Genomic DNA, 11,701 nt, shown 5'->3' on the forward strand with positions numbered 1-11,701 from the left:
TTCAGTGACATCCAGACACCTTAGATAAAATCATTTGTGTGACAAATCCAAGCTTGGTATGACTACAGTGATATCTTCACAGGCCAAATTCATGACCTCAGGATGTAGACATGAGATTTGGGTTTGTAAATTTTCCAACACCACACTGAAAGAATGTTTTTTTGGGGAGGAGAGACCATTGTGCAACAGATATTTCCACCTACATCACAGTTTTTTTTCCCAACTTTCTTTGCTTCTATTTTTATAGCACCTGGTAACAAACACGGTGTCTCTTTATACTGGACTTCAGACTAATTATGGAGTCAAAGGTTCTCTACCTCCACATTTTTTCACACAATGAATGAGCCAACACAATTTGTCTTCATTGGAAACAACACTGAGAATACTGTGAGCACCAGGCTCTTGGATGAAATCTTCACTCAGTGTCTGTGATGATTTTGCAAACTGTGGTTTCTATGCGACTGTGTGAAAAGTGAAGAGAAATGTGTGAAGAGAAATAGATAGCATTTAAAGTTAATGAGTTAATTTACAGTCTTAGAGCACAGTTGGCAGAAGAGCAACAAATAAATGGAGAAAAACTGCAAAACGTGCCCAGAGCCGAAAGGCAACTCATAATTTCCCAGGATTTTCTACATGATATGCTTGTTCTGCCCTTTAGAACAGAGGTGGCTAATGGCGGGCCAACAGTCAGTGGGGGCACGTTCAATCTGTCTGTGAAGGTTCTCAGTCATCCAGGACAGAGTTATCCAACAAAGATACTAGAGAAGATACTAGAAGACGTTTCGTCCCTCATCCAGGAGACTTCTTCAGTTCCCCTTCGAGGGAACTCGAACTGCGTCTGTGACGACACTATGGGAACGCCTCTGGGCGTGGCAGGGCTGAAATCATGAATGAAACTACTCCAATCCTATTGGCGTTGCTAGAACGGTAGCGTGTGACGGCGTAACTGGAGGCGTATATAAGCATGCCGGCACACCAGACACATGAGCTTTTTTCTATTCAGCAGGCACTCTGGCATATTTGAGACTACGCAGAAGAAAGCTACCACAGTACGGAAAGATTACCTGGAAGTAGAAGCAGAAGAGATGGCTGGTGAGCAATTCAGGCAGTGTGTCTTTCCATGCCCGCGCAACATCACGGCTGGGGACACTCATGCCCTGTGCGTTTCCTGTCTGGGGATGCCGCATGACCAGGGAGCTGCTTGCGGCCATTACGAGGCCCTGCCCCTGAGGGTGCTGAGGTCCCGTGCGGCTCTTTTCTCCGGAGACGGCCGGATGCGCTCTCAGCGCGACATTTCCGACGGCATCGGGACTGCTGAGGCTTTTTCCCGTTCCTCGTCTGCTGGCTCCGACTCCCCTCTTCCCCGTTCGGGAGCCCGTTTTTCGGCTTCTCCCGCTCGGGGTGTGAGCCCGGAGAGGCTGCAGCTGTCCAGCTCTGAGGAGCTGGATGTGCTCAGCATTTTGGAGGAGGAAGATTTCCAGGTACCGGAGCAACGTCATCAGTCAGCGCCGAGCTATGACGAGCTGTTGGAGGTGGTGACACGAGCGGTGGGCAAGCTCCAGCTTGATTGGCCGCAGCCCATGCCAGACACACAGGCTGCCAGTAAGCTGGATGAGCACTTCCTACAGCGGCGCGCCGCCTCCACGCCGGTCTCTACACTTTGTCGTCCTTTAAAGAGCCGGCGCTGCCTACCAAGCCATGTCGCGTGACATCTGCTCTGGTGGGCAAGGCGTACACAGCGGCGGGCCGGGCTGGTGCGAGCCTGCACACAATGGCGGTTTTGCAGGCATACCAGGCCAACCTGCTGAAAGACATGGACTCGGGAGGAGGCCCCTCTGAGGAGGACGTTGCCGAGCTCCGCAGAGCCATGGACCTGTCTCTCCGAGTTACGGAAAAGACGGCCCGTGCCATCGACCGGAGCAGCACCTGTGGCTCAACCTATCGGGCATCCAGGAGAGGGAGAAGACCTTCCATGCTCGTCTGATATGGGTTACGAGCAGATGCCTTCGTTCCCTGTCTGTAAGGAGGAAATCTTGGTTCCTGTCCCAAGGTCCTGTGTTGGGAGCGATCTGTCGCCGAACAATTATTTCGACAGACGCCTCACTCACGGGATGGGGCGCGGTCATGGACGGCCGCTTTGCGAGAGGCTCCTGGGAGGAGCATCATTTCTCTTGGCACATAAATTGCCTGGAAATGTTGGCGGTTTTCAGAGCTCTGAGGAGTTTTCTGCCCGCTCTCCGCGGTTGCCACGTCCTTGTCAGGACCGACAACACGGCGGTGGTGGCCTATTTGAATCAGAATCGGAGGATGAGACCCGTGACTCATTCCAGGGTTCCCACTTGGGACCTGGTGGTGGTTCTCGAAGCGCTGGCTGAGGCCCCCTTCGAACCCCTGGAGTCGGCTGAGGCCAAGCCTTAAGATGGCCTTTCTCCTCGCTATCACCTCTCTGAGGAGGGTGGGGGATCACCAGGCACTTTCGGTTTCTCCTCATTGCCTGGAGTTTGCCCCAGGGAGGGTCAGAGCCATCCTGCACCCCTGTCCGGGCTATGTCCCTAAGGTTCCGTCCAGGTTGGTAGGGTCCACGGTGCTGCAGGCATTTCATCCCCCACCTCATGTGACGGCGGAGGACGGGAGACTTCATTTGCTCTGCCCGGTCAGAGCACTGAGTATTTACACTCTACTCGAGGCATGGCGGCCTCCAGGGCCCTCCTCGTAGGCGCTCCGCTCCAGGATTTGTGTGAGGCAGCTGGCTGGGCCACTCCTCACACTTTCATCCGGTTTTACAGTCTGGACCTTCCTTCTACACCCGGCACCCATGCGCTCTCCTCCTAGTCGTGCCTACAGGTTTTTTGCACACTGGGGGGGGCAGGCGGGGGCTTTGGCGTGGAATAGTGGGTATTCTCGTTCTCATAGTGTCGTCACCGACGCAGTTCGAGTTCCCTCGAAGGGGAACGTCTCAGGTTACGTATGTAACCCTTGTTCCCCGAGAAGGGGAACGAGACACTGCGTCGGTCGGCCACACCTCGCCCCGCCTGGAGTGCCTTGCTTCATAGCAAAGAGCTAATGTGTCCGGTGTGCCGGCGTGCCTATATACGCCTCCAGTTACGCCGTCACATGCTACCGTTCTAGCAACGCCAATAGGATTGGAGTAGTTTCATTCATGATTTCAGCCCTGCCACGCCCAGAGGCGTTCCCATAGTGTCGTCACCGACGCAGTGTCTCGTTCCCCTTCTCGGGGAACAAGGGTTACATACATAACCCGAGACGTTCTTCAACCAAGTCCAGTGGCCCTTGACCTCAACCTTTGTTGGACACGTTCAATCTCAAAACATTTTGCACCGGTTTGCTTATTTTTCCTCAAAAATGGTGTGCAACAGTTCTCAACGGGCTTCGAGGTATGTTTTCTCTCATTTGGTGGGTGTGTCAGAGGTGTTACCCAATCACCTGCAGGCAATGTGCTTTATTTTCACATACTGGACATCACATGTAATAAAAGCTATCCTAGACTAAGACAAAGATCAAACAGGACTGAACCTACCTGCCAGGACAAACAGATGGTTCCCAGGCTCTCCCTGCTTGATGACGTACTCTCCCTGCTGGTAGGTGCGCTCATACATACACTCCACCATGTCTTTGATCTGCTGCAGCTCCAGCCTCTTCAGGTACTGGTTCTTGTTCAGGGCATCTGTTAGCAGCTTCTTCACACTGTCACCGCCACAGAGGAAGAGTTAGAAATGAGACTTCTGCTGTGAAAATAACTGGTGGTTTTTGAGTGTTGCTGGGTTGTTAGCTATTGTATAATTATAGTGGGACATCACATTTCTCACATTTCTTTGCTTTAGATTTGTTTTTGTGCCTTCAGCAGGGAGGAGAGAGAACCAGAAAGAAATAAAGATCTTTGGGCAGGACATTGCAGGCTGAGGTGGAAATAACTAAATACATTTACATCAAGTACTGTACCTAGTGTAAGTGAAGTTTAGAGGTACCGCAGCTTCAGTGTTTCCATCTAGGTGGACTTTTCTTTTTACAACTAAACTATATTTAACTGCAGATGTAGTTAATTGTTACTTTACATATTTTAAATTCAACATATCTACTAACATATCGTTGGTTAACAGAAATTAATCATCAAGAATTTTGATCAATAATGTAATGTTTTTTTACCCCAGCAAAAATGAAAAGAATCTGCATCCAGCTTTCGTATTTGTGAATATTTGTTTTTCTGTCTTTCTTTACTACTTTATTGTCTTCCTTCCTTCTTTCATTATGTTCTTTCCAATTTTTTTATTACTTTGCGTCCTGTCTCCCTATCAATTACTTTCGTAATTTACTTTTTTCCTTCCTTCTGTCATTCTTTAACTAATCTATATACCTTCTCTTTTTTTTTAATGGAGATGCATGTTTTCCACGCAACAGCAAAAGAGCGTTTTTTACTGTGAGTTCTTCAATTTTGTATTTTTCATACTAGAGTATGTTTTACTCATAGTTTCTGGCCATTTTTACTGAGGTAAAACATTTACTAGTAATGGAGTAACGTTTCCATTGTAGGTCTGATACTTGTTTTCCTTACATAAAGGCTACTTTTTAAGTACTTCTCCCAATGCTGCCACCAGGGCGCCCACGTCCACATTACTCACCCTGCTTTTAGTCTACGTGATAAATATTTTTGTCTCCTGTGAAAAGATGACTATTCGCAGCCTTTGGGCTTCTTCCGTCAATGAATCAAGCGAAACAGCGAAAACATAAAATCATCATGAGCTGTCAAAGTTCACCGGTGTGCATTTTAACAGCTGCAGCAAGAGGCCGTAAGAAGAAGACATCACTTCCTTTGGGGAGTTGTAAACCAAAAAGGTTAAGAGCCACGGTTGAATGCTAACTATAGATCATGAGACCCGGTTGCTGCTCAGAGAGGTGTGCGGTGCAGGTGGTGGGTGGTCTGTTTATCCTCCTTATCGTGTGTAATAAATTATCGCTTTGGGCTTTATAAAACGAGAGCAGATGACATCCGGCCCTTTATTTTTCAACTCACATGTTTTCCTCCCACCTAGCTGTGTCACAACTCTGCCAGAGTCTGCAACATGTTACACTGTCATTCACAGAAGATGAGTATTCTGTTTCCCAAGGGCCAGTCTGCGTGAGGGTACCAGAGTGCCTCATTTACATTAGTTTTGGTTATATAATGCATGCGGGGCTTATTAGCAACATATGTTTTAAACATGAGGATCAGGTTAAGAGATGGACACTCTGCATGCTCACATTTATTCACTGCAGAGTGCTGTATTTATGTTGTACAATACAAAGAACAGTTGCTGTGACATGCAATTTGGCTTTCATGTTGGTGAAATCAAACAAGACTACTACTACTGGGGGGGGGGGGCGCACACATTAAAGAACATTCAACCTTTGGATTGATCCTAATGGATCGCTCTTCACCTTGTCAGCCCACCAGAACAAACATGGCTTTTTCTTTGCCAGGTTGTTTTAAAATGACAAATAAGCTCAGCTCTCAAGACTTGCTGTGTTTGCACTCATTTACTACATTACTACAGTAAAAGAACAAAAGCGACTGAACGGCCAATCAGAGGAGAGAGCTGTTGAAGTGATGTGGGCCGCATGTGTTGACTCGTCTGCAGAGTGTTAATTAAAAAGCAATGGTGTTGTTTGCCTTTCCATATTTTATGACCCATCTACAATGTTACAATGTCAGATGTTCATGTTAAACATGGCCAAAGCTTCAAATAATGAGGGTAAACTATTTAAAAGAAATCCCTGTGAGCCAAATCCTCAGATTTCCTCTTGTTCTGAACACTCTGTTTTGAACTGTTTTTTCTACTAACTGCTCCGTTCTACGACACAAGGAGCTACACAGAGCCAGTGTTCCATATATGGTCATTTGCTCCGCACGTCAACGCTCTGTCTGTACCGCTCAGTGACAGCAACAACCTGGTAACAGACTTCAGGTCTTGGCCAATCAGAATACAGAGGGCTTTGAGAGAGGGGACCTTAAAGAGACAGGAGCATCTACAGCTTGTTTCAGACAGAGGCTGAAATGAAAGCCTACATATGGGGCCTATATAAGATAGAAAATTTGATTTTAACTTTGATTGATGCAAAGCTTCCACACAGGAGTCACAGAACTACAATATAGGACTGGAAATGCAGTATAATAGTTCTCCTTTAATATGTTAAATATGTTTTTTTTTTCTTGTTTTTATCCATACAAAACCCAAAGTGTAAAAATTACAATTCACCACTTTAAGGAGGGCACATGTCACTCAGCTCTTATCCCTACCATTTATCAATGGTCATGTGACTTAAAAAATCACCATAAATCACCTTACATATTAGATATACAAAACAAACTTGCAGTCATTGTTGTCTAAATATTTTTTACATGAAAAATAGAAATGACTCAAAGCAAGGTTATCGCAAATGTTCAAGGGCTATGATATGATGGAGAAGAGCTCTGTGTGGTGTGTTCAGGGCAGGACCTTGAAGTCACCTGCTGGAGGTCTTGGCATTCAACACACAGCAGTATTACAGTATTATTACAGTATTACAGGCAAATTATCAGAAAATAATCCTGTTTCAGTGGATACACCTTGGTGCGTGCTCACAGCCACGAGAATCAGACACAAGCTTAATATTTAACATCTTAGTTTAGAATATGGCTTCTTTAAAGGTTCAGTGTGTAAGTTTTAGTGGCATCTAGTGGTGATGGTTGCGAATTACAACGAGTGGCTCACTGTGCATTCACGTACTCCTCGGATGGTCCTATTTCTGAAGTTGTGAAGACATTCTTCTGACTTCAGTGTGTGTTCATGAATCCACTGACTCCGCCTACGGGACGTTACGACTGAGACACGGTTTTGATGCGTCCATAGACCGGCGTCAAAGTCCGCTGGAAGCGTCTCAGAAGCGTTTCAGCAGTGGAGCATGCAGCCTGCCCCACGTTATTGACTTGTTATTAATTTGTCATTTTCGTGCATCTACTACCTTCTTCACAGCTCTATGCGACCCCGTTTTGTTCCGTAAACTTCAGGCTGCATTTCCCACAAAGAGCATTTCAGAATGAGAGCGTTTTGCCTGTCTGATTTTGATGTTTAGATTTTGTTGATTTGGTAATCAGTGTTTGTATTTTGTGCTTCTACTATGATTAAGTAGGCTACGTAGTTAAATAACTTTCTTTTGTGTCCGTTTTAACTGTGTTTATTGTTGTTTTACCACATGGTGTTTTATTTTATCTTTGTCTGACTTCCTGCCAGGTTCGATCTTTGTGCTGCTTGATGCGGCTAGCGGCAAAAATAGACCTGCTACCTATTCTCTGCGGAGCGGAGCGGAGAGCCGCTTCTGGGACACTTCTAGGACGCTTCTGGAACGCTTCAGGAATGCGCAGTGGATTTTTAAAATCCACTGACTCCGTCTACGGCGCAACAATAAACACGGTTAAAATGGACACAAAAGGAAATCATTTAACTAACTACTATTTAAAATAAATCCAACAACAAAAAGGCTGTGAAAACTGTCAACATATGGTCCTCTTTTAATATATTTATATAATATAGACTACCCCGGCAACATTTTTATTATTTGTGTCTTCTTATATATTTTTGTAATATTCTGTATACTTGTGTCCTATGTACACTGTATTTCTCTTTTTACAATAAAGATTTAAGGATGAAAAAAATCAGATTATTCCACACCACATGAATGCACCGTCAGTCACCGCTCACCCTCCCTTTCCAAGCACGCAGGAGAAGCCTCGAGGGACACACTCTGTCGGCTCTTGTGCTAAATAAAACATGTGGTTAGGGCCAGGCAATAAAACACTAATGATAATTATCACAATATAATTTTCCTCAATAACAATATAAAAAACTTTCAATATATCATCGATAAATGTTTGATTTAATTCACTTGAATCACAAACGAATTAGCACTTAATTTTTCTATTAAGATATTTCTTTTGTTAAGGAAAAGGGATTGAAAAAATATTTTAATCATAGTTTTTCAGAAAAGATTTTATCATAATACTTTTGAATGTTCTACCTCAGAGTTGTGAAGTGATCCACTGTTTGGCATCAAGTATCACGTTCTGACCACAAAAAGAAACGTTTAATCATACAATTAATCATCTGGTTTCTTCAATTTTCACTCAGGAGCAAAAATCAGCCTTTAAACTTGAAAGACATAATGATTTGACATTTATCGTGATAATTATTGATATCGGAATGTATGACATTTTTTTATCGTGATAAATATTTTGGCCATATTGCCCAGCCCTACATGTAGTCCTTGATTTGTCCAAATTTCTTGTCTCTTCTTACTTCTGATAAACCCGCCAAATATTACTACTACTACTACTACTACTACTTCCATACTAGGTATGGATATTATATTGCATTTCTGTCAGTAGATCTATCTAAATATTACATACTGGACCTTGAGATTTGAGATTTTTTTCGAACTAAATGATCCTCAATGTCCTTTCTTCAAGCATGAAGCAATAACGTCCCCATGAGGCAGCACTTTGAGATCCAGTTACTTCCTTAATTTGATATACTTCCTGTCGGGTGAGACATAGTGTAAGACAGATGGTTAGACTAAATCAATGAAATAATAGTTAGGAGAAAGGTAATTGTTTTTGGAGCTCCTCTTTCATTGGAAAGAAATTAAGATTTATGTTTATACCTGCTGGTACAGAGATAATCACTGTTGTAGGTAATAAATGACAGAATAATACCATTGTGTCTATTTTTGCCAGTAGTTGTAAATACATAATCTCTTCAAAACTGAAAAGGCCATTTTTTTATTTCATGACAGTAGCAAATCGACACTAAATGGCCAAAAGTATTTGGATACCCAAAAATCACCTATTTTTGTTATTGTTGAATACCATATTTTAAAATCATGGGCATTAATCTGCTGCTGCCCCGGCTCAGATTTTATAACCTGGCTGCAGGGATTTGCTCCCATATCAGCCACAAAAGCATCCGTGAGGTCTAACACTGTTGTTGGGTGATCAGGTCTGTGTCTCACAGTCTGTGTTCCAGTTCTTCCCAAAGGTGTTGGATGGGGTTTAGGTCAAGGCTTTGTGCAGACCTGTCAAGTTCTTCCACACCAAACTGGGAAAACCATTTCTTTATGGACCTGGCTTTGAGCGCGGGGGCACTGCCATGTAGAAACATGAAAGGGCCCAACATAAACTGTTGTCAGCATAAAATATTACTGCACACTGTGGTATTAAGATTTCCCTTTATCTGAGCTAAAGCGCAGAGCACCAAAAGTCACTGATCAGCCGCCGAAAAAAAAATCTTAGACTGAAAACTGTTGCTTTTTTGCATGTCATTACGCTAAAAGCTTCTTGCCCACCTTGCACCCACTCCTTCTGCTGCTTGCATTTTTACTCTCCTCCACCTGGCTGAGATGGACTGAGCCTGAGGCTATCATGAACCTTTAACTGCATTGTGCATGGCCATATTCCTCCTCCAATTGTATTTTGCACCTCCCCTAAAGACAAACATCTCACCTTGCATCCTTTGGTACTCTAGCCTTCTCGAAAGAGAACTTTGGAAGGCTGCTGGAGTCGTAGGTCCTGGATGTAGGCTCAGCCGAAACCCCAGCTTTAGCCCCTTTCCTTCTATTGAGGGTTTCCTTGATGCGAACACTGAGGTTGGGGCTGCTCTTGCCACTGGTTTTGATGGAAGGGGGCCTGGATGCCAGACTTGCAGATGCTCCCCTCTGGTTCTTCATCACGTCCTGCAGCTTGTTGAGCTGGATGCACTTGTTCTGCAGCTCCTCGCTCAGCTCGGCCAGAGCTCGCGTCTGTTTGGCTAGCTGCTCCTGGAGACCTTTGATCTGCTGGTCTTTGGCACAAAGTTCCTCATCCCTCCTCTTGCCCTCACGCTCCAGCTCATCCACTCGGGCCCTCAGGGACTCCAGGGACACATTTTTGAACCCACCACCGTTATCTTTATGAGCTCGGCTGTTGGAAGCAGCAGCTGAGCCGTCTGTGTGTTTGTAACGCTTTGATTTCATTGAACCATTCCCCATCTTTTCACCTGAAGAGACAAGAGAGATTCAAAAGTCAATATCTGCTGAGAGAGTGAGCCTTTCCAGCAGTACACTGACATTTACCACGAAAAGGTCTGTTTGAGGAAGCTGGGAGTGAGGTTTCAAACAAAATAGCTGACGCTGTGAGGAGAGAAAACTGGGTAAAAAGAGAGGCGAGCAAATCAGTATATCATGGCCAAAGAGTGTGTCTTCTCCATTTATTATTCAGAAGGCAGGAAGTATTACATTACATCAACAGTCACCCCCTATCTGCCAGTAGCAGTAAAGGAAATCAGGAAGCTTATAAAAAAAGAGAATTTGTGATAATAAAAAATACAGTAACTTTAATAATATAATTGCATTCTGGGCTTTAAAGCATGCTTCTGTCCACATAGTAAGAGTGTATATGGGGGGGGGGGGGGGAAATGTCAGAGAACAGTCCTGTGTTTGTTTGTCGCCCACTCACACATACAGTAGACTTCATTCATGGCATTCCTGCTGGCATAAAGATCAGACTGTTCTCCAACACTTTTTGAAAATCGAAATTTTCTGACGTCATTTAGAAAGCTATATAGAAAGCCAACTGGAAAACCCTCTTCTTTTTCCCCTTTGTTTTAAAGCTCCAACTCTCTGACATACTGACTTGCACATAAAAGATTTCCAGGAACGGATTTATGATGGTCATTTAAAACCTAATTCTGTTAGGTTTACTAATTAAAACGTCTCCTATGAGGATCGTGCACCTGCAACTTCCGATGCCTCGTCATTCTTCCCCTGATGGGAGTGATAACTGAATCCGTGTTTAGTTCGGAGAGTCTCGGTACTTACCGGAGCCTTCAGACGAGATTGGAAGACGATTTAAAAGAAGAAAAGATTTCTTTGTACATTCGAGCATCCGTAAACAGGCTGTCTACAACACTGGTCGCATCCTCTCTCCCTCTGTCTGTCCCTCTCTCGCGCTCTCTATCCTCCTCTGCTGTGCGCGTTCTCGCGTGCGCGGCAACCCGTTTGATTGGCAGGTCAGGTGTGCTGCATACACACCGTTTTGAAATTGTTAATTAAGAATGGTGTATTTGTGTTAAAGGGTTATGTAAACTCCAAAACTTTATAGTTGTTGTAATAATAAGGCTAAATTTTAACATAAACTTAACATTTTGGCAATCAGTTGAGAACAAACTTTAAACTTTTTTTTATTTTATTAACCTTTGTTTATTTTTGCAGTCTTATATCTAACTGCAGAGGGTTGCAGGAAGATGGAGCAGCATACTTAAAAGTTCTTTTACCGGGTCAGTGCAGACTGTAGGAACTGTCCAGGGAACAAAAAGTATAGCCGTTCACAACTTCAAACGTGTAGGCTGTGGTGCCTGAGATGGCAACAGCCTCACTTGGCTACGAATCCTGCCTCAAGCCTGTAGTTTAAAGTTGCTATTTGTTAAATAAATAGATATGTTGAAAGTGGTGGTTATGTAACTTTTAAAAGAAGAAACAACACATTCTTCCTCTTGCAAATGAAAAGTTAAATTCAGAAGCAAATAAACACAACCTTGTTCGGGTCAGGTGTTCTATAAATAGTTTTTCTGCTGAAGCTTTACTTGGTCTGGTATGACCAGTAGCGTGTGGTGGCTAATGTTAGCTGATATTAAATTTT

The 11,701-nt window shown here is 44.0% G+C and overlaps 1 protein-coding gene across 1 annotated transcript in view; it reads right to left on the reverse strand.

Annotated features, from left to right (window-relative positions):
* prkg2 (protein kinase cGMP-dependent 2) overlaps positions 1-11,017 on the reverse strand; it is a 34,115-nt gene extending 23,098 nt beyond the window's left edge. Inside the window, 3 exon segments of the mRNA XM_038704055.1 lie at positions 3,539-3,705; positions 9,530-10,061; positions 10,882-11,017. Of these exon segments, the coding sequence (XP_038559983.1) occupies positions 3,539-3,705; positions 9,530-10,061; positions 10,882-10,948 (766 nt within the window). The 5' untranslated portion in view covers positions 10,949-11,017.
* Positions 11,018-11,701: the final 684 nt, after the last annotated feature.

This window comes from Micropterus salmoides, unplaced genomic scaffold (assembly GCF_014851395.1).
Source record: "Micropterus salmoides isolate LMB-PRFRI ecotype aquatic unplaced genomic scaffold, ASM1485139v1 Ms_hic_scaffold_7, whole genome shotgun sequence".
Classification (NCBI taxonomy): domain Eukaryota; kingdom Metazoa; phylum Chordata; class Actinopteri; order Centrarchiformes; family Centrarchidae; genus Micropterus; species Micropterus salmoides.